This window comes from Quercus lobata, chromosome 2, assembly GCF_001633185.2.
Source record: "Quercus lobata isolate SW786 chromosome 2, ValleyOak3.0 Primary Assembly, whole genome shotgun sequence".
Classification (NCBI taxonomy): domain Eukaryota; kingdom Viridiplantae; phylum Streptophyta; class Magnoliopsida; order Fagales; family Fagaceae; genus Quercus; species Quercus lobata.
In genome coordinates, this window is record NC_044905.1 from 30,149,763 (window position 1) to 30,173,497 (window position 23,735).

The following is a 23,735-nucleotide window of genomic DNA, read 5'->3' on the forward strand; positions in this document are numbered from 1 at the left end:
ATGAACAAATTAAATTATAGCCAATAGTTAAAAGATCAAATTAATATTGTTTTACATTAAAAAAATTATGTCAATTAAGGAGATAATTAATAATTTATTGAGAACATTTTTTTTGAAATAATAGAACAACAAAAAAGAATATACATGATCGACCTTGTTAGTCACAATATTTTGAAACTATCGCTTAATTGTTGTTATTTTTAGATCTTTTATTTAATGACCAGAGACTTTACCCGTTAATTTATGAGTGAATAATATATAGTTAACCTTAAATTACCCCAAAAAATAAAAATTTCTGACAAAAAATTTTACATTTATATTTAAGAAAAAAAAAACTTTAAATTTAGATTTTTTTTTTATGGATTTAAATTTATATTTTTAGAAAAGTTTCAAACTTTTCACATAATGTGGAGATCATATCTATTTAGTAGTTTAGACTATCTATTTGGACCATATATTTTCCTATAATTTTGGAATTAGGGGGAAAAAAAAGTTAAAAGTGCTACATTCACAATATTTTCACAACAAATCAAATATGGTAAGTTGTTATTGGTTTTAATTTAAACACATTATTGAAAATACTTTTTCACCTATTAATAACCGTCAATAATAATATGTCACTTAAAGTTTATTGTAAAAATGTTGTATATATAACGTATATAAAAAAAACACACTCATATATTTTTGGGTTTATAGACCGACAACAGAAAAGGGCATTTTGGTAACTAAAAAAAGACTAAAAGTCTTCAATATGAATAGAGGAGGTCCGCTCCTTGTTTCCTTGAAAATGCTTCTCTATTTTCTGGAAAAACAAAAATCAGAGCCGTTAGAAATAAAACGGCATCGTTTTCCTTTTTTGGGTCACGGTCTTAGTCGTTGGGTCAAACCTTCGAAACCCTCTATAAATAAAAGCCAACGGCTACAATACCGTTTCTCTTTCTCTCTCTCTCTCTCTTTGTCATAAGCGACATTTTTATCGGACCAGCAAACCTCGGAGAAAACCTCGGAGTCATCGAAACCGATGACTCGCACGACAATCTCGGAAAATCTGGCGAAAAACCAAACCTCGGTTCAGTTCCTCGGCAATTAATCGCCACCACCCTTTCTTTTTAATTTTTTTTGGTTCGGTTCCATTTTTTTATTATTAAGCTCTCATTTTTAGCCCATTTCTCTTCGGTTCTTTCTCTCCCCGTCAGAATCCACAGTCTCTCCCTTCGCATTTCTCTTCTTTACCCACTTTTTAGTAAAGAGAGTTGTGTGTTGTGTTGTGTTGTGGTTTGTTTTGTTTCTAAGGGGGTTTGGGACTTGAATCTTTGTTAGATGTTAGAACGCCAACTACAAAGATTTCATCTTTGAAGCCGGGAGATTGAAGAGTTTGATTTTCATTGTGTTTTGGGTTCTGGGTTTTTCATATTATTGAAAATTTCAGAAAAGATTTTGTTTGTTTGGTCTGGGATTCCTGTGATTTTGTATAGATTGTTTTTCACAGTTTTGTGTGGTTTTCGTTTTTGGGTATTCTTTAGAAAGTTGGGGTTCTTTGATCAAATTTTGATTGAAGAGCCTGAAAATATTGATGGATTCGTACAGCTTTTCGAACGGAAAAATGTAATTGGAGTTAGATAACGAGAAACGGGTCCTGAGTTTCTTGTTGGGGTTCAAGTTATTTGAACACAATGTCTGCTGCTGGTGTTGCTTTGAGTCCGATTCGCAAAGAATCAGTGAATTCTGCCGGGCATTATCGAAGCGGGGAAGGATCCATTCTTGTATACCTTACTGTTGCTGGATCTGTGATTCCTATGCGGGTGTTGGAGTCCGATTCAATATCATCAGTGAAACTTAGGATCCAGACATGTAAAGGGTTTGTAGTGAAGAAGCAGAAGCTAGTTTATGGAGGTAGAGAATTGGCTAGGAATGATACGCTCATCAAGGACTATGGTGTCACTGGTGGGGATGTTCTGCATTTGGTTCTAAAGCTCTCTGATCTCCTGTTGATCACTGTTAGGACCATTTGTGGAAAGGAGTTTGAATTTCAAGTTGATAGGTATCGAAATGTCGGGTATATCAAGCAACGTATTTGGAAGAAAGAGAAAGGTTTGGCTGATCTTGAGGATAAAGAACTTTTCTGCAATGGTAAGAGACTCGAGGACCAGGTTCTCGTCGATGATATTTGCAATAACGATGATGCTGTGATTCATTTGGTGGTTCAGAAATCTGCCAAAGTTAGAGCTAAACCTGTTGAGAAAGATTTGGAACTTTTGGTTGTGGCAGCAACAGAAAATGAAAGGAGAGATGGAAGAGTTCAAGGAGAAAAGCAACCGGGGGAGCTTCAAGTTGTAAAAAGAGAGCCACCGGTTAGAGATTTCTCTTTGGAACCGATTACCATTAATCCCAAGGCCAAATTGCCCTCGTTTATGTGGGATATGATTAACTCTACATTTGATGGTTTGGAGAGAGGCAATCAACCCATCAGGTCCTCTGAAGGCACAGGAGGAGCTTATTTTATGCAAGATTCATTGGGTCTAGAGTACGTTTCCGTTTTCAAGCCTATTGATGAGGAGCCTATGGCTGTATATAATCCTACGGGTCTACCTGTGTCAACAAATGGAGAAGGTTTGAAAAGGGGGACAAAGGTTGGAGAAGGAGCATTGAGAGAAGTTGCAACTTATGTATTGGATCATCCAAGAAGTGGGCCTCGTATCCTATCAGGTGAAGCGATAGGCTTTGCTGGTGTACCTCCTACAGCCTTGGTCCGCTGCTTGCACAAAGGATTTAATCATCCAGAAGGGTATGATTGCACATCAAAGAATGTTAAAATTGGCTCACTGCAATTGTTCATGAAGAACGATGGAAGTTGCGAGGACATTGGTCCTGGGTCTTTCCCTGTGGATGAGGTACACAAGATCAGTGTGCTTGACATAAGAATGGCCAATGCAGATAGGCATGCTGGGAACATATTGTTCCGCAAAAGGGAGGATGGTCAGACTGTTCTCATTCCAATTGATCATGGCTACTGCTTGCCTGAGATTGTAAGTATCACGATCTCCTTTTTTGCACTTCTCTACCTTATCAAAAGTTAAATTATTCCAACACCGTTAAGCTTTCACCTGCATGCGTTCATTTTGTGAGTGATATCTATTGGAATACACATGATTGTAGAATTTAATTTCCATTTCCTGTCAAGCCTTCTTAGACTGTGTGCATGCTAGACCCCATTTTATTCATACTCTCGTGGTAAGCAGAACCAAGAGCACGTGTGGACAAAATTGCATATCTTTGTGGTTTCATTTTTTGTTATGATTTGTGGGCAGTTTCTCAAATTTGAGATGCAGGTTTTGTTGAAATCAAAAGATGTGAGCCAATTGATGCATTTTGTAGTTATGTGACAATTGTTAACAAATCTGTTATCGTGTGCCACTAAAATTGAGATCATTCAGGCTTTACTTATAAAGCTAATTTGCCCTCTTTGCAGTTTGAAGATTGCACCTTTGATTGGCTTTACTGGCCGCAAGCCCGTCAGCCTTACTCTCCTGACACTGTGGATTACATAAATTCACTAGATGCTGAACAAGATATAGCACTTCTGAAATTTTATGGATGGGACATTCCACTTGAGTGTGCCCGCACACTCCGTGTATCTACCATGCTTCTGAAGAAAGGAGTAGAGAGAGGTCTCACTCCCTTTGCCATTGGAAGCATCATGTGCAGAGAAAATTTGACAAAGGAATCTGTGATTGAGGAGATTGTTCGTGAAGCCAAGGATTCCTTGCTCCCTGGCATGAGTGAAGCTGTGCTTCTTGAAGCAGTCTCCCAAATCATGGACTCCCAGCTTGACAAGCTTGCATAATAATTTTACTTTGATTTATAAGGCATATATATTATATATGTATGTATTGATTGAATGGCTGGTCCACTTTTGGATGGACTGATGAAGATTGTACAAAATGCAGATGGCTTCTCTTGTTTATCTACATTGGGCTGAAGCTTTTGTTTTTCTTCCACTTTTGTGAACGGGTGGTACCTGGGGTTGTATCAGTAGGTTGAATCGAAGTTTTAAGGTCGTGAATAAGATGTGTTCGGCAGGATTTTCTGAGATACTACAGGGCTTTAATGGGAGCTTAAATTAATGTGTACATACATGCTAATATCTAGATTTCTACCATGAAGGCTCATCAATTGGCCTCAGCTTAAGTGGTTGTGAGTTTTTATAGCCATTTAAGGTAGATAAAGTGTTTCTTTCAACTGTTGTAAGCCTGAGTTTGTTTCTGTGTATTGGAGGGAGAACATATTATATTGACCGGAATCTATTAATATTTATAAATTGGTGTACATTGTGCCCAAGTTCCTTTTTATTGCCGGACTTTCTTACATATTCTAGCTTATAATCATGTCAGTATGTGTGTGGGGTCTGTGTGTTTGAATTTCTAAGTATAGCCGAAGGTATAAAGTCCTTGTCATATGCGTATTTTACTCATTTTTTTGCATATTCATTGTATAATTTTAAGAAAAATGCTAGAGTCACAAACTATTTTACAATAATTTTTACAAACTTTTAATTTGGTGACTAGTTAATTATAAATAAAAAAATAATTTTAGCAGTCGATCCGGATGAGAACCGGTAAGAATTTATCACATGAACAGTTTGTAAAAATATTGTAAAATAATAAGGTTGTAGCATTACTCTTATTATTATAGAAAGTTCTCTTCTTTTTTTCCTTTTCTTTTTTGTTTTTCCTTTGCAAAGCAGCTGCATTTGGCGTTAAAGGTGAAATGTGAAAAGAAACCAATGTAGGTGAAGTTGTTGGCATATGAACACTACTGTGCCCACATTATATCACTGCTTCTATAGCACCTTTTATGTACACTCCCGTTTGTTTCAATGAAAACCTTACATGAAGGTAATTTTCTGCATTTCTTTTTCTTTTTCTTTTTTTAATACAATATTGAAATTCTACTTTAGCCTAATCTAAGTATATATGAGGTTGTTTGGTTTTTTTTTTTTTTTTTTTTTTTGTCAACATTTATCATTCTTCACTCAATTTTCGTAACTCGTTACTCATCACTTGAAATACCCCAACTTCCCCTACCCCACCCGTTTGGCGCTCTCTTTGTTTCAAAATAAAAATAAAAATAAAAAGTCAAGATATGTAGCTGGTTGCGTTGTTTTAAAAAATAAAAAAATTAGAAAAAAAAAAACCCAAAAAGTCAAACACTATAGCTGAAATTTCAAAAGTTGTGGGATTAATTACAAAAATACCACATAACTCTGTTTTCCATTACTTGAAAATACGTAAAATGTGTTTTCAGTTTCCATAACTCATCACTTAAAACTTAGAGAATTGAGTGATGGAAAAAAAGATAGAAAACATAGTCAAACAAGCTTTCTTGGAGTGGGTTCCACTTATTTTGAGTTATGTGTGATGGAAATAGAGTTATGAGTGATGGAAACATAAAAACCAAATAGCCCCTATATGTGTGAAGTTCTCTCCTAAAAACTTGAACTCTAATTCTTGCCCCTCACACCCCACAAGCACTAATATCTGTGAAATGACCATCGCGCCATTTCTTGTATTTGATAGTTTAAAAAATGAGTTAAAAGAAAATTATCTCTTAACTTCCTTTATTTAACTTGATATGATATAGAGTTAGTTTCCGATAAAAAATTTTGAAAAACAATTTTATCTCACTCAAAGCTAAAAAGGGAAGTCAAGAGATAATTTTCCAACTCATTTTAAGATCGCTATCAAATATAGAAAAATAAGATAATTTTCTGAAAAATACATTTAAAAAATAATTTATTTTAAAAAAAATGTTAATGTTGAAATAAACAAAGCAATAGAAATGATGTCATTAATTGGATTATTCATTTGAAAATCTTAGCTGTGGGGGCCAGTTAGTCAGGAGGTACTATTAAGGCTGTACGAATTGGGCCTATGGCCCAATCCGAGGACATTAACTAATCCGAGAATGGCTAAAATGAGGTTATAATGGGAATGGTATAAAGAGAAAAATGAGGATAGTACGAGATAAGTTCAACACACGTACAAGGAGAAAAAATATCTCGGGAACAAGGATCTGAGATCAGTAAAAGTGTCATATCACCCTAGATGTTCTTCAAAGTTACATCACAACTAAAAGTTGGGCGTTGGACAAGGGGTAAGAAAAGGGAGGTAACAAATATCTTCAAAAGCTGCTACTTTCACATTAAATGCCTCCCAACTAACTCTCTGGCCACATTAATGTGGAGGTGATACCTAAATAGTGACCAAGTAGCCTTACAACTACTATTTGATGGTTCTGGGAGGTGTTGAATGGGACAAGGAGGAGCTTCTATAATCCAACCTACACGTGTATGGTAAGGATAACACCAAGATTGTAATACCTATACGTGTATGGTAGGGATAACATCAAGATTGTAATATATAGCACAAGAAGATGACCTAAAAAAAAGGGATCGGGAGAAAAATCATAAAATCTAGGCAATAACATTGTGAATTCTCGTAACTGTATTTATCAACAAGATATTATAAGATAAATTTCTCAAGCTGTGCCGAGGACAGATTTTCTTACTTTACTTGTGCTTAACAATCTTAATTCAGCAACTTTTATGGTCTATCTTTTAGAGTAGAACCAACTCTTTCACTCACGTTTTATAAATTTATTATTTGAGCTAGTTGGGTTTAAACCCAATCCTGTACTGGGTTTAATCCAAATACAGTCCTTACATTAGTATATTACGAATTGACATTTTTTTTCCCCCACAAGAATAGCATCACTTTTGCATCAATCACTACAGGTACCAACAGTTGTGAAAAAAAAAAAATGATATCCAGCGGCATTCTGCAGAATCCTCGTGATTATAGAGAGCTATTTATTAGTTTATTTTGCTTTGTAAGCAGCTGCAAAATGGGCCTCATTCGAGCCTAATTTGTTTCTTGTGGCAGGCTTAGAAAGAATATCTTTAGCTTGAAAACGAATTCAAAGTTCTTTTGAAGCAGGAAGTGTAGTTCAGTCAGCAACTTCCTCGCATCTTCTCTTTTGTGTTTGGTTTCAATTACATTGTCATCATTCCTCTAATGAAGTGCATTAGCTTTTTTCTTCAATCAGAACTTATGGCACTGCCTTGCTGCTACGGTGTCATGTCAACAATGATTAAAGACCATCCTCAGTTGCCTAGGCATTATTGCAAGTTGGTAAACTCCACTCTGACACCAACAACTATTCACATAAAACACTTACTGTGACTTTGGTGCCCTGTCAATGCTCATGACTTTCTCACCATATGACCCCCCATTCACATTCACATTTCCCCACGGTGTCAGTCACGCACACTAAGCTAGAAACTTCAAAATTTTTCCACCAAAGAGCATTCACACTAGATGCGGTAAATATGTCAAATACTAAATATTTGGCACACTTGATACATTAAACACTAAAAAATCTTATTTATTAGATGTTTCAACATCTCATAAATTATACAACACTGAACAGTACTCTCACAAATTTGCCACGGTACAGACGAAACGTGGCATATGATTTATTATTTTTTTATTCGACTTTTCTCTCTCCTCACAATTTGTCTCTCTCTCCCAACCGGTGTTCTTTTCTCAAATCAAACCCAAAAATCTTCTTTCTTCTCTCTTTGCACCTCAAATCAAACTCCAATTCTCAGTTCAAAACAAAACCCAGAAATGGAATCATCACAAACCTAGAAAGAACAAAGGAATCGACGATGGAGGCGAGGTAGAGCTGGGTGCCAGGGATGACGAAGCCATGAAGATCGGCGTGCGAGCAGTAATCGGGGTTCTTGAGGGCGAGGTCTACCGCCGGAGTGTTCATCACGATCATGGGATCGGAATCGACGTGGGCATCGACGTTGAGGTGAGATCGGAATCGACATTGAGGTGAGATCAGAGTGTTCGTCATGATCGTGGGCATCAACGTTGAGGTGAGATCGGAATTGTGGGTTGCCAGTGCTAGTGGGTTTTGGTTGCCGATGCAAGTGGATTCGTGGCTTTGGGTTGGCAGTACTAGTAGTTTCGTGGGTTTGGGTTGCCGATGCTAGTGGGTTCTAGTTGTGTTTTCTAGGTTTGAGTTGCTATGTTTTCTGGGTTTGGTTAAGTGTGCTTTAATGGGTTTTGTGGTGGGTTGTTGATGACGGTGGTTGTGGTGGTGGTTTTGTTTTCAGTTTTTTGTTTTGCAGTGGATTGTGGCTGCCACGATGGTGGCGGTGGTGGTGGTGGTGGTGGTGGTGGTGGCGGCGGTAGCAGCAGTATTGTGGTTGTTATTTATTGTGTTAGATATATTATTTTATTGTGTTATTTATATTATTTTAATATGTAGTAAATATTATTTTAATGTATAGGATTGAATGATAAAACATCTGATAAATGAAATATTGTAAAATGATGTGGTAAAATAATAAAGTAAGTCATTGGTGTGGCAAAATGGCATAAATTATGCCACAGCTGCTGTGGATGCTCTAACGAACGATTGTCTGTGTTTGGTTGGACTGAATATTTTTCGAAAAAATAAAATGTTTTCAATTGTTTGGTTGCGATCTTTTAAAACTATTTTTAAGTATTTGGTTGCATTCTTGAAAATGTTATAAAAAATATATTTTTTACTATTTTCTCACATTTTATCTTTTCTCAAGCACATGTATAATAATTTTTTTTTAAAGAAGAATTTAGATCAAAAAATTGTGATCAGTGGCTGGCAGCAGTGGTTGGCAACCGAAGAACAAGGAGATTAGTGAGGGTGGTGATTGGGTAATTAAAAATGAATGTGGGAGTGGAGATCCAGTTAATGACCTTTTAGTGAGGCAGAAAATGAAAGTGTAAAATATTTTTCACTAGAATTATCTTTTTCTTTTTAATCAATCAAAAAATAATTTCTGATTCACCAACAATCTCAATTACTCCAAACAGCTGCAAATGCTTTTTTGAAAATCAATTTCTGTTGGAACAAACAAACAAAGATTGTCTTAGTCAAAACAAACACATCTAATCCTTCCCCCTACACACAAGGATAATGATAAGGAGAAAGAATTGGTTTACCTACTGCCTAGTATGGTCTAAAAACCACTCAACTAGCCTCTTGAAGCTAGCTAGCAACATTAGTTTAGGGACAGTAGTTACTTGGAGAATGTTAGTTAGAAAACTTATCCACGTTTTCATAGATCATATGATGCCTGGAACCCCCTAAATCAATCTTTTAATACGAATAAAGAACTTTGATTCGAAGACCATTTGAAAAAAGAAAAAAATGTTAACTAGTTGATAGATCACATGATCCCATAATCCATCACATGCGATTTCACCTAATGTTATTGTAATCTTTGCTCTAACACTCACTCGGCCTAAAAAACAATGACAAAGATTAAGCTCTCTTTCAGTCTTCGTTATATATAAAAGTGAATTAAAAGTTCCATATATAGTCTGAACTTATCGTTACTTCATTTTCCAAGTGGACCACCACTCATTCAACCTCTATCTGTGGCTGAAGATACTTTCCCCGAAAGGACCACAAACCTCAGTCCGAGTACACAGTGACAATTGAACCTCCCATAAGACAAAACTCCCAACAAAATAGATTATAACAACAAAACAAAACAGTGTCAAAGTCTCGCTTTCACACTCTCCTCTCAAACACCACCACTCTTTTTCTTTCCGGTGGATTCCTTTTCATTTACTTTAGATACGGTAAAATTTTATCTTACATGGGTTGAATATTGCAAAAATAAAGAGAATTGTAGAGAAGGGAAGGTAAGAGAGAAGGAGAAATACAAGGTGTAGGGGCATTGGGCCAGGAGCTCATTATCTGTATAGATATTGGGCCTGAGGCCTAATTCGAGGACAAGAGGTCGTTCGAGGAGGAGTAAACGTTGTCAAGAGAGCCCGTGTTGGTAAATGAAGAAGTTAGTTTTCGTCATAATGGCCCGAGAGGGTGGGCCGAGGATGAATGCCTCCTCGGCTAACCAAGTCCGAGGTCAGAGGAAGTGGTCTACTGTCCAGGGGAACTTTCCAGGAAGTTCTGTTGGTATGGATGGGCATTGTAGAAACATAAGACATGGGGAAGTCCTAAAATATCTGAGAAGAAAGTTGCTACCACTGCATTAAATGCTCTGCAACTAACTCTCTGGCCTTATTAATGTGGAGGTAATACCTGAACAGTGATTTTCAATCTTATAGCTATTACATGAAGACTTATGGAATGTATTGATGGGACAGGGATCAACACCAACTATCTGACCTGCACGTGAAGGGTAAAGATGAAGGAAGAATAGAGTATAAAAGGGGAAGGAAGTAGTAAGAGAAGCGAGATCGAGAAAAGAAGAGGAAAGCACTGTAGCAATAAGGAATCAAATTTGTAACCAAACTTGTGAGAATTATATAAGAACTGATCTTCTCGGATTGCACCGAGGACAATTTTCTCTAGTTTAAATCAATCTAACTACCCATTCTTATTATTTGAATCTACTTTATTGGTTTTCCTTTTCATTTTAGCCCAGTTTTCCAACTCATTATCTATAAATTCAATGTTTTAGGCTTTTTAGGCTTAGGCCATCCATCTTTAGGGTTAGGGATCCAAATTTGGTCCTTACAATTGGCGCCGTCTGTGGGAAATTCTGGTGTTACAGTGAGTCTGACGTCCAACCATGGTGGGTTCAAGTCCACATCAGGTAGAATCCAGGGGGTCCCAACGGGAAGATCACTTTCTCAATCTTGAGCGAAGAAGGGACTGGGAGGGGAGTGTGCATACTACCCATACTAGTAGAAGCGGGGTGGTAGCCATCTCTCCCATGAAGAAAATACCAAAGCCATGCAATAGGAGATTAATCATTTAAAAAAGGAGCTATGCCACGAGCGGAAAAGGCGAACTCCCTCCCTTTCTGATTTCTCTTCTAGCGAAGAAGAGGATGGCAGTTATAGGCGGAGATCAAGGACTCCTCCTAGTGAGTCTTTCTCGCATGATGAGGAATACTGCCATGAGCACAAAAACAAAAACTTATCTTCCAAAGGCTTGGGGAATGATGCAATGAGCAGAGCGCTCAAACAAATTTCCAAATCACCTTTTACTCGCAAGATTGAGGAAGGGAGACTTCCTCGGCGATTCACTCAGCCCACTTTCACCATATACAACGATCGTACAGACCGAGGTGGTTCAATGGTTTGGGTGTAGGTTCTATTGGCCTTTTCAAGGAGCTTACCCGAGATTTTGGGTCTCATTTTATTACGTGTAGTAGGGTTCCTCAGCCCGTAGACTCTCTATTGTCCATGTCCATGCGAGAGGTTGAGACTCTGAAAACATACTCGAACAGGTACTGGGAGATGTTTAATGAGATTAATAAGGATTTTGATAACATGGTCATAAGGACCTTCAAGGTCAGACTGCCCACCAAGCATGATTTGAGAATGTCCTTAACTAAGAAACCAGTCAGGAGTGTTCGTCAACTTATGGATTGCATCGATGAGTATAAGCAGGTCGAGGAAGACTAATAACAACGCAAGGGGAAGGGTAAGGTTATCCCTCAGGATAGGAAGGATTTCAAGTCGGACCGATACAACAACAACAGACCCTGAAGAGATTTCGCGGGACAATCTGGATCTACGGCCCCTCAAGTGGTCAACACTGTGTTCCGAGAACCAGTGCATCAAGTCTTAGAGAAGATCAAGAACAAGTCATACTTCAAATGACCAAAAAAAATGGGAGGAGACTCCTTAAGGTGCAACCAGAGCCTCCATTACCAATACCACCAGGAGTGGGGACATATCACCGAGAACTGCAGAACTCTGTGGAACCACCTGGAGTAACTGATCAGAAAGGGAAGGTTACAGCAGTTTTTGTATCAGCCCAACGGACAAGGAGACCAGTCAAGGTCAGCGGCTCAAGGGAACGCTTTTTCAAGGCCCCCGTTAGGTACAATTAATGTCATCTTCACTGCACCTGGGAGGACCAGTTCTCATCCTTCTAGGGTGATGTCCGTAGCACAGTTGATAGTCGAAGAGCCTAATTCTGAGCTGAAGAGAGCTAGAATAGAGATCCAACCGGCTCTGAGATTTTCGGATGAAGACAAGATAGGAACCATCCAGCCACATGATGATACTTTGGTGGTCACCCTCAGAATAAGAGGGTATAATGTGAAGAGGGTGATGGTAGACCAGGGTAGTGATGTAGAGATTATGTACCCTGATTTGTATAGAGAGCTAAACTTGAAGTCTGAGGACCTGACAGCTTATGATTCACCTCTAGTGAGCTTTGATGGGAAAGTTGTCATCCCAAAGGGTCAGATTAGGCTGCCAATGCAGGCAAGGTCAGAGGTTGTTGAAGTGGATGCATACTCCCCCTACACGGCCATTGTGGCCAGGCCTTGGCTTTATGCCCTAAGGGCCGTTTCTTCTACTCTGCATTTGAAGGTGAAATATCCATCAGAGAATCGAGTTGAAGAGTTTATGGGGAGTCAGTCTATGGCCAGACAGTGTCTCGTAGCAGCAATTATGCATCAGCCTCTACTGCGGGAGGCTTATAGCAGTCAAAGTCTCCGGTGTTACCTACCGATGGACCAGCCGAGGAGGCAAAGTGTGAGGATTTAGAGAAAGTTTTCGTAGGTGATAACTCGGAGAAGTTTTTTCAGGTTGGGGCTCAGCTACCTCCTCAGGAGAAGGAAGAGCTGGTAGAGTTTCTCAAAAGGAATGTTGATGTGTTCATGTGGAATGCTTATGAAGCTCCAAGGGTGGATCCGAGCTTCATCTGTCATCATTTGAATGTTAACCCATCAGCCACCCCCAAAAAGCAACCACCTCAGGGCTCATCTAAGGATCATACTAACTCTGTCAAAGACGAGGTGATGAAACTTAAACAAGCTGGGGCTATCAAAGAAGAGTTCTACCCTAAGTGGCTTGCCAATATTGTGGTTGTGAAGAAGAAAAATGGAAAGTGGCGGGTATGCGTGGACTTCACAGACCTGAACAAGGCCTGCCCAAAAGATCATTTCCCCATGCCTCAGATAGATCAGTTAATGGATGCCACTGTAGGTCATCCTCAGATAAGCTTTTTGGACACCTTTAAAGGCTACCACTAGATACCTTTAGCCTTGGAAGATCAGGAGAAAACAACATTCGTCACTCCTATTGGAAACTACCATTACAAGGTGATACCTTTTGGATTGAAAAATGCAGGATCCACCTATTAGAGGATGATAACTAAGATGTTTGAACCACAATTGGGCAAGAATATTGAAGTGTATATAGACAACATGGTATTCAAGAATAAGTTGGAATCTGAACATGTTAACGACCTCGACAATATCTTTAAGATCTTGAGGAGACATAAGCTATGGCTCAACACTTCTAAATGTTCTTTTGGTGTTGGATCAGGGAAGTTCTTAGGGTACATGGTTACACATTGTGGAATTGAAGTTAACCCCGACTAGATTAAAGCAATCAATAATTTACAACCACCTCGAAATCCCAAAGAAGTCCAGAAGCTAACATGGATGACCGCCACCCTAAACCAATTCATCTCTCGGTCAATGGATAGGTGTTAACTTTTCTTTCAATTGCTGAACAAGTGGAAGGGATTTGAATGGATCGAGAAGTGTGTCCTAACTTTCCGGCAATAGAATGAGTATCTTTCTCAGCCTCCCATTATGTCCAGACCCGAGGTGGATGAGGTTTTATTCGCCTATATTGTCGTGGCTTCCCATGCGGTAAGCTTGGTACTTGTACGGGTCAATAGTGGTGTACAAAGGCCAGTCTATTATATTAACAAGTCACTTCATGAAATCGAGGTTCGTTACTTACCCCTGGAGAAGGCCATTTTGGTAGTTGTGCATGCTACACGCAAACTCCCCCACTACTTCCAATTACACACAATTGTTATCCTAACACAGCTCCCACTTAGATCTCTACTTCGGAGCACTGATTACACTGGGAGGATTGCTAAGTGGGGTACGATCCTCAGAGATTTTGACATCAAGTACATGCCTCGGACCTCTGTTAAGGGTCAAGTCCTCGCTGACCTAGTGGCTAAGTTTGCCGAAACCCCATTAAAAGATAGGTTAGAGGAGCAAAACATAGTTGGAAAATCGGTTGGTGTAATCTCCTTACAAGAACCTTTGTCCTGGAAGGTTTACGTTGATAATGCAGCTAACCACAGAGGATCTGGAGTGGGGCTAGTTCTGATATCTCCTGAGAGGATTACAATTGAGAAATCCTTGAGATTGGGCTTCTCGACCACAAACAATGAAACTGAGTATGAAGCCCTGCTAGTAGAGATGACCATGGTTCAAAAGATGGGTGGAAAAGTAGTGGAAATGTCCTCTGACTCAAGGCTAGTAGTGGGCCAAGTTTAGGGGGAGTTAGAAGCCAAAGATCTCAGAATGCAGGAATATTTGAATCAGGTTAGACATTTACAATCTGGATTTAAGTCCTTTAATTTTTCACAAATCCCTAGAAGTAGGAATATACATGCTGACCCTCTCGCCACGTTGGCAACATCCTCGGCACAAAACTAACCTCGAGTGATCCTTGTGAAAGACTTGTGTAAACCTACTAAAGTAGGGGAGATGGGGTTCATATTCATCAAATAAGGGTGGAGCCTAGTTGGGTGGATTCTATTGTCCTATTCCTTAAGGAAGATATCTTGCTTGAGGGTAAGTCCGAGGCTGACAAGGTACGGAGGAAAGCTCCTCGGTTTTGGTTGTACGAGGACCAAAAGTTGTATAAAAGATCATTTTCTGGCCTATATCTGCTATGCATGCACCCTAGAGCAGTTGAACTACTCCTAGAAGAATTACATTAAGAGATTTGTGGAAGCCACACGGGGGGTAGATCTTTGTCTCACAGAGCCCTTACTCAGGGGTATTGGTGGTCAAATATGCAGAGGGAGGCACAAGAATACGTAAAGAAATGTGACCAATGACAGAGATTTGCACCAAGCATTCACCAACTAGGAGGTGCCCTTAATCCTCTGACCAATCCTTGGCCATTTACTCAATAGGGCTTGGACATTGTAGGCCCTTTCCCTAAGGCAGCAAGGAACAAGAGATATTTGTTGGTCTGCACAAATTACTTCACCAAATGGGTTGAAACTGAACCATTTGCAAATATCAGAAACGTGGATGCCAAGAGATTTGTTTAGAAAAATATTGTCACTCAATTTGGAATCCCCGCACCTTCATCTCGGACAACAGTCTCCAGTTTGATAGCAAGGACTTCAAGAGGTATTGCTGTGACCTGGGCATATTAAATAGATACTCCATCCCGGCATACCCACAGGGGAATAGGTAGGTTGAAGCTGTCAATAAGGTCATAGTGAGTAGGCTTAAAAAAAAGGTTGGACGACGCAAAGGGAAGGTGGGTAAAAAAGTTGCCACACGTCCTTTGGACATACCGGATAACACCTCGTAGGTCCACTGAGGAGACTCCTTTTTCAATGACTTATGGGGCCAAGGCAGTTATTTCCCTGGAAACTGGATTCCCCACACTAAGAACAAGTTCTTTCACTTTGAGCAGCAACGATCAATTATTGGAGAAGAGCTTAGACTTCATTGAAGAATGAAGAGAAAGCACCATGGTCCAACTGGCCTACTATCAACACAAGCGCAAGCAAGAATATATTGCCAACATAAAGCTAAGGCCACTAGCACCTGGAAACTTGGTCCTAAGAAAGGTCGTAGGAATTGCAAAAAATCCAGCATGGAAAACATTGGGACCCAACTGGGAAGGGCCATATCGTATCACATCAATGGCTAGAATAGGTGCATATTTCCTTGAAAATCTAGAGGAAAAAGCTGTACCATGCCCTTGGAATGTAAACAACCTGAGAAGATAACATTATTAATGAAAGCTTTCTTTACCGAATTTGGGTTTTTTATATTATACACTTTGCTTTCTTCCATTTGTTCAAATATCAAACAGAAATTTAGTCGTGCTTGGATTCTCGGACCACATACATCGAGTAAATTGATATGTTAAATCATTTTTTCCAAGTATTAAACAGAACCTTAACTATGTTTGGCTTCTCGGACCATGTGTTTTGGGTAAATTAATACTCCCTGACATCTATTTACGTATCAAACAAAACCTTGGTCATGCTTGGATCCTCGGACCACATACCTTGGGTAAATTGATATGTTAAATCATTTTTCTAAGTATTAAACAGAATCTTAGCTATGCCTGGCTCCTTGGACCACATATTTTGGGTAAATTAATACTCCCTAACATCTATCTACGTATCAAATAGAACCTTAGTCATGCCTGGATCCTCAGATCACATATTTTGAGTAAATTGATATGTTAAATCATTTTTCTAAGTATTAAACAGAACCTTAGTTATGCCTGGCTCCTCGAACCACATGTTTTGGGTAAATTAATGCTCCCTAACATCTATCTACGTATCAAACGGAACCTTGGTCATGCCTGGATCCTCGGACCACATACCTTGAGTAAATTAATATGTTAAATCATTTTTCTAAGTATTAAACAGAACCTTAGGTATGCCTAACTCCTCGGACCACATACTTTGGGTAAATTAATATCTCCTATCATTTTTGTCAAGTGTCAAGGTAAAGCCTTAGTTATTTTAGACTCCTCAGACTACATACTTAAGGATCAAATGGGTGCTCATAAGCATCACTTAAAGCCTTTACAGGCATACCTGAATTTGTGTAGGACTTGGTTATGCCTCTGATCCTTTAAACTTGTTAATGGATAGGGTACAAAGTAAGTTTAAGCCTATATGTATGCTGCATTATTGTGTATATCCTTAAAAGTTAAAACCATGCTCTGCCAAGGTGATAGACTTAGTAGATTTAACAATTTTTTGCTACTAATCATGGGATATGTGAGAATTATACTGCCAATTATGCAGATCAAAAGTTCAAGATATACCTCATTATCACATTTTTTTTCTCAAGTGTTGAATCAAACAAAGGTTAAGTTTGGATCAATGTTGGCAACAAAATTATAAGGGAAAGACTTGCAATTTTCATTAATATTGAACCTCCAAAAGAGACAAGTGAACTACAAGGGAACAATCTATTGCTTCATTTTTATTACAAGCTTGTCTTTTGGGTTCTTGGGAGGCTGAGTAGATGCGGCCGTGGTGGACATTTGGGCCTTGCTTTTGAGATCCTCTTTTGGCGGTATGGGAAGGGTGGCCAGCACTAGCTCCATGCTTTGAGAAGCCTCTTTTTCCTTTAAGGGCTCTTTGGAGGCAACTGGAGGTAGGGCGACATCTTGGACTACTTCTTTATTGACATCCCCCAACTTTGCAATGTCCTCGGCTTGCCCTGCTTCCTAGGAAGAGGTGTTGACTGTAGAAGGAGCTTTGGATGGGCTGCCTTGACCTTCACCTGCCTCTAGGGGGACCGGCTCGGCCCAAGAGCCCGAGGAGCCTAAGGCGCGTATGGCTGGGGGGTAATACACATTTTCTACCCTCCTAAGAGCAGAAGAGGCCTTAACCCCAACCTGGTTGAAGGCCTCATCCCACACTTGGAAGTAGTAGTGTCTGCACACCCCTATGACCTCAACCCTTAAGGCCTCCTCGGTCTCAGCTACTCCTATGTCGTAGCCGTTTTGCTCTGCTTGATCTCAGGCCTTCTCTGTCTCCAACTTCTTCTTGAGAGCATCAATTTGTTCTTTGGAGGCGGCCAATTGTTCCTCGGCCTGGCGGAGAAGTACCCTCTGACCCTTCGCCTGCCTCTCCACCACATTCAAGGCAAACTTGACGCTCTTCTTGGCATGGTCAGCCTCTGCTAGCTTAGCAGTAAGGTCTTGAGACTTCTTCTCAACTACCTCAAAGGACTTCATGGCGGCAATGCGCCTACCCTTCTCGTCCTTGGCTAGTCTATGAGAGCTGATAACTATCTCCTCAGCTCTATAGGCGGCCTGGATAGCCTATAAAAAGAAAAAGACAAAGACAATAAATAAACAGCAACAAGAAGACATGTGAGTTAAGAAAATCCAAGATGAGTATAGGTACAAGAAAAATTAATGCTATGAAAGTAAAAGTGACAAAAGTTATTAATAGGATTACCTAGGCCAAGTCCTTCTTCAGACTGAGGAACACTTCATGTTTTCTCATGATCCTTAGATCGAACATGTCTGCAGGTAGCAACAAGGCCTGCTCCAATGCATCAACAACATAACCCACCTTCTCCTGATGGGAACTCCTGATGGATGCATCAGAAAGAAGGGGGACTCCATCCAGGACATGGGGAGGTGCCCAGACTAGAACCCTAACCTGGGTTTCAGCTCTTTTATCCGTAAGGTTTTGGGTCATCCTGGCCTGTTTTGCCCCCTTTTAGGGCTCGGCATCCTTTGGAAGAGGACCCTTGCCTCCCTCCCACAAGTCTTAGTTCCTTTGATCCCTCTTCCTTTTATGATCAACAGGATCAACTTGGGGAGGTTGAGTGGGAAGGGGAGGAGGGAGTTTAGCTTGGGCATTTTTCTTAGGTGCCTTGCCTCCTAAGGTAGACTCCATTGCGTCCAAGAGACCAGTCCTCGACTTTCATTGTATTCCCATGTTGTCTAGAACGGGGGAGGCCTCTTGTACTTAGCTTTCTTCAATTGGAGACAGTGGCTGGTTGAACACCTCGAAGTTGTCCTTGGAATCGGACACTTCAAATATTTCTCCTTCTTCTTTTTCTTTTTCTTCCTCCTCCTCCTTATTGATAGGACAAGAAGAGGAAGCCTCTACCTTAGGTACTCCTTTTGGTATGGGGTTGGTGGTAAAGACACCCTCTAGTATTGGACCGGAAATGAGGAAACCCAGCGCGGCTACACTTATCCAATGAAGACGCGGGTCCTGTGCCTTAATGATAGACTTCAACGCCTAGAAGGTCTTGGATATAGGTGTGTAGCCAAGGATGATGTGTGCTGCCCTAAGTTGGCCGTCCGAGTGTACAAACATCTCGGCCTTCAAGATCTTGTCCAAACTTGACTCGTTCACCAGATTGAAATTAGGCACAGCAACGTTCTTATCTGCAAAATCATTAAGAGAAACAAAAAATATCATCAGTAAGAAATAGCGTGAATTAAAGAGAAACTTAAGTACAAATAAATCACCTAGACCTAAGACCCTACCTGGTGTCCCCTATCTCGTCAGGCAAAAGAGGTCATCGTGCTACTCCTCGGACACAATCAAAAAGTCTTTGTTTAAGCCCTTGTTTGAATCAGGAAGGCGCTGGATAATCCTAACTTTAGGGTACCTAGATTTTAGGTAATATCCCTGCCCCTTTAAGTGGTGAAGGTTGTACACCCAGTTGACGTAGTGGTGGGTCAACCCTAAGCCCATCTTTTCATTAAGGGCGTCTACACTCTCTAGAATTCTAAACATGTTTGGGGCACACTGGGTAGAGGTCAACCTATGAGCCCTAAGGTAGTCCCTAGTGACTCTACCCATAGGGATTCTTATCCCTCATTCTATAAAGGCAATCATCGGGATCACTACCTCTCCCTCTTGCATGTCTTCGTGCCACTGCCCCTCTTTACAATACCTAATACCTACCCCTAGAGGGATCCTGTACAGAGCTCTAAAGCTCTCTATTCCCTCCTTAAAGTCTACCAAACTTTTGAATCTACCCATTCCTAAGGGAGAATTGGGAGCACTAAGAAGATTATGAAAAGGAAGAAGATCCGAGGAGGAAATGACATTAAGAAAAGAAAAGTTTGTGGAAAAATAAAGTCAAAGGGATTTATGAAAACTAACAGAAGAAAAGAGAGTATCCTCGGACGGGCTTTTGGTATTTGTAAGAGCACGAGTGAGTTGGGAAGGTTGGCAGGTTCAGTGTATGTGCGCTAGAGCTAAGTGAATGCTAAAATAAGGTGAGTGATTGATTTGAGTGATATTTATATCAAAGAGAAAGCTACAGAGCGGGAAAGTTCCCACCCATGTCCCAACAGAATCCTCAGCCGTTAGATCTGCATCACGTCGTAGAACGTGGGGAACAAGGAGCCGTAAAAATTTAATGAAGAGTGTGTCTCGTATGCCGAAACGTCAAGAACGTGTCTTAGGTAGTTAAAAAAGCGTCTACACGGGCAAAGGTTATATGTGATGGGCATGGAATAGCTAATGTGACGTCGAAATGCTTCTTTCTTGCTGAGGAGCCAAAAAGAAGAATCTTAAGGGGCTATTGTAGGGGCATTGGGCCTAAGGCCTAATTCGAGGACGAGAGGTCATCCGAGGAGGAATAAATGTTGTCAAGGGAGTCCGTGTTGGTAAATGAAGAAGTTAGTTTTCGTCATAATGGCCCGAGAGGGTGGGCCGAAGATGAATGCCTCCTCAGCTAACCAAGTCCGAGGTCAGAAAAAGTGGTCTACCGTCCAGGGGAACATTCCAGGAAGTTCTGTTGGTATGGATGGGCATTACAAAAACATAGGATAGGGGGAAGTCCTAAAATATCTAAGGAGAAAGCTATTACCACCGCATTAAATGCTCTACAGCTAACTCTCTGTCCGCATTAATGTGGAGGTGATACCTGAACAATGATTTTCAGTCTTATAGCTACTACATGAAGACTTATGGAAGATGCTGATGGGACAAGGATCAACACCAACTATCTGGCCTGCACGTAGATGGTAAAGATGAAGGGAGAAGAGAGTATAAAAGGGGAAGGAAGCAGTAGGAGAAGTGAGATCGAGAAAAGAAGAGGAAAACACTGTAGCAATCAGGAATCAAATTTGTAACCAAACTTGTGAGAATTATATGAGAACTTATATGCTCGGATTGCGCCGAGGATGGTTTTCTCTAGATTAAATCAATCTAACTACCTGTTCTTATCATTTGAATCTACTTTATTAGTTGTCCTTTTCATTTTAGCTCAGTTTTCCAACTCACTTTCTATAAATTCATTGTTTTGGGCTTTTTGGGCCTAGGTCCATCCATCTTTTGGGCTAGGGATCCAAATCTGGCCTTACACAAGGGTTGTATGGTTCAGTTAAATTGTCTATGTCCACGGAAGAATCTCATAGAATCTACATCATCACTAAGCATTCTTTGTTTCAAAAAATCCTAATAGGGTATTTATAGGAGTTAGGGTTAGTCATAACAATGTCTACATTATATTGGATCTCTTGGCCCATTACACATAAACTTATTTGAGTTATATCTTTTAACACTCCCCTCAAACTCAATGTAGATTCTTAATGATGCCTAAAATTTGAAATAGAAACTTGATGTCTTAAAGATGCCTAGAAGGTGACGGTGAATGATCGGATTAGATGGATGATGATTCATACCTAATGGAGAAAGAACCATACAAATTAGAATCATGACAATGGAAGAATGTGCCGAAAGACAACTACAAGGGCTGGAAAATGGGTGCATCAGTGACCAATGAGAGAAGATACTATAGACTGAGAATGACTTTACTGATGGCCTAAAAAATATTGATGAAGGACGACATCATGTTGAAGCATATGTTAGTGAGTTGACGAATTTCGCAAATGTTGGAACCAAAAAGAATGAGATATGGGCCAATGTCGGTGAGTCGTGAGCCTCATATGGGAAATTAAACACCAAAATTGAAATCTATGCAAAAAATGAGTAAGATTGGTCCAATTTTTTTGTAGTTTGACTCAGTTTGGATATGTAATTCTATAGCAAGTCAATACATTTTCTAATCGAGTCGAATCAACTCGAAATGTTAGCATATCACTTATTTGGGTGTAAATAATATTTGAATTAACAATTTAAAAACAACCTCAACTTTAAATGATGTAAATAATACTTTAGCCTTAAAATTAAGACATTTAATTTCATACTTATGATCCATTTATCATCTCTCCACTAGTTTTTTTCCGATTCACAATCTTTTCATTTGGTTTGAAATAAAAATACTCATGTCAATAATCCAAACATATATAGGGACAAAATCCTCACATGTCACTACAAATCCCATATTAAGTCTTTTTATAGATTAGAAATTTGAATTCTAGCAAAAGATTTGGCTCCAAGGATGATGTTTTGAGATTTAGTTATACAATTCACCGTATTTTATTAAGGTTTGAACTTCTCCTCTATCTAAAACTAAAACGTTACTCTTTCAAGTGTATGTTACTTTTCAATTAAGGCATGCTTAGGTTAATTAGGCATTCACATCATCATAAGTAGCCGAGTTGCCAACTCATCATAATCGACTCAGCTAATGTGCCACATCAGCATCATACTCATCATTATAAAATTGTATCCTTCCTCCATTTTATGGAATCATTGATAACATCAATTAAAAACTCATTTTTCCTATTTGTCCCACTTTTCCTTTTTACTCACCCTTAATAAATACCCCAACCCCACATCCAAACACACCTCCTTACTCTCTCTTTCTCACTCTCTCTATGACATAGATAATCCCACTCTCAAAGCAAAGGCAAAGGCAAAGGCAAAGGCAAAGGGAAAAGCAAAAGCAAAATGAGCAAACCACAGAGACCCCCATCGGGCCGTACAAACTTAGCTTCATGCATAGTAGCCACAGTCTTCCTCATCTTCGTTATCATCATCATCTTCATCGTTTACTTCACTGTCTTCAAACCCCATGACCCCAAAATCTCCGTTAACGCCGTCAACCTCCCTTCCTTCTCTGTCTCCTACAACTCCTCCACCGTTAACTTCACTTTCTCCCAATACGTCGCCGTTCGGAACCCAAACAAAGCCCCCTTCACTCACTACGACAGCACACTCCAGCTCCTCTATTCGGGTAACCAAGTCGGGTTCATGTTCATACCCGCCGGCACAATCGACTCGGGTCGGACCCAGTACATGGCGGCCACTTTTGCTGTTCAGTCTTTCCCTTTGGTGGCCCCACAAACGGTGAGTGCAATGGGACCCGTACAAGGTGGCGGTGGGTATCGGGTCGGGCCGACAATGGAGATAGAGTCGAAGATGGAGATGGCGGGTCGGGTTCGGGTCTTGCATATCTTTACCCACCACGTGGACGCTAAAGCGGATTGTAAGGTTGTCATTGCTGTGAGTGATGGATCTGTCTTAGGTTTCCACTGCTAATAATTCTTTTTCTTTTTTTTTATGATTGTTAGTTTTTGTTTTTATGTTAGTTTTGGGAAATTTGGTTGTATGGGTAATTTTAATTTGGATTACCCAATTTGTTTTGGTGGATGGTAAGTGTAAAAATTGATTTTTTTTTTTTTCCCCTTCTAGTTAAGGTTTCTAGGTTTTTGAGGTTGTAATGGGAATTTTTTAGTTTTGTTGTAAATTATTAACTTGATTATGAGCTCAAGTTTTCGTTAGTGAACTAAAAATATAGGCTTATGGGAGCAGTTTTGGGAAAGTTTTACTTTTTATAAGCAGGTTTTATGTTTCAAAGGCCATGTATTTTGTTTAGGTTTCCAACTAAGCTGCATTGACGAACAAAGGTAATTTGTTATTTTATCTTGGTGAAAATTATTTGATTTATATTGATCAATGTAATTATATCCTTGAATTTAATTATGGAATGTAGGATATACTCCTAGTGTTTATGTCATTAATTCTACTTGTATCATTCATTGTTCAATGTAATGATTAAATTTGCTTTCATAATTTGTTTTTTGGAATGTAGTATTTGGTGCTTTTTGTCGAGATTAATTAGGCGGTAAGTAAAGTTATGATGCGAGAATAAGAGTATTTTTAGGAGACCGACCATATCGGATTCGGTCCAATTGTGAAGCAAAGCCTGATACTGATAGAGCGCGTGAGTGAATGAATGAATGAGTGAGTGAGTGCAATCTTATTACAAA

The 23,735-nt window shown here is 39.6% G+C and overlaps 3 protein-coding genes across 3 annotated transcripts; all 3 read left to right on the forward strand.

Annotated features, from left to right (window-relative positions):
* Positions 1–911: 911 nt before the first annotated feature.
* On the forward strand, positions 912–4,349 carry LOC115975275 (phosphatidylinositol 4-kinase gamma 4-like). The gene is made up of 2 exons (XM_031095991.1): positions 912–3,026; positions 3,470–4,349. Exons 1-2 carry the CDS (start codon positions 1,674–1,676, stop codon positions 3,842–3,844), a joined length of 1,728 nt encoding a protein of 575 aa, XP_030951851.1. The 5' UTR covers positions 912–1,673; the 3' UTR covers positions 3,845–4,349.
* Positions 4,350–11,978: 7,629 nt separating this feature from the next.
* On the forward strand, positions 11,979–13,081 carry LOC115962766. Its single transcript, XM_031081641.1, has 2 exons — positions 11,979–12,459; positions 12,567–13,081. The coding sequence occupies exons 1-2, from the start codon at positions 11,979–11,981 to the stop codon at positions 13,079–13,081; spliced, it is 996 nt and encodes a 331-aa protein (XP_030937501.1).
* A 9,192-nt stretch (positions 13,082–22,273) lies between these two features.
* LOC115977820 lies at positions 22,274–23,287 on the forward strand. Its single transcript, XM_031099846.1, has one exon. It carries the CDS (start codon positions 22,414–22,416, stop codon positions 23,002–23,004), a length of 591 nt encoding a protein of 196 aa, XP_030955706.1. The 5' UTR covers positions 22,274–22,413; the 3' UTR covers positions 23,005–23,287.
* Positions 23,288–23,735: the final 448 nt, after the last annotated feature.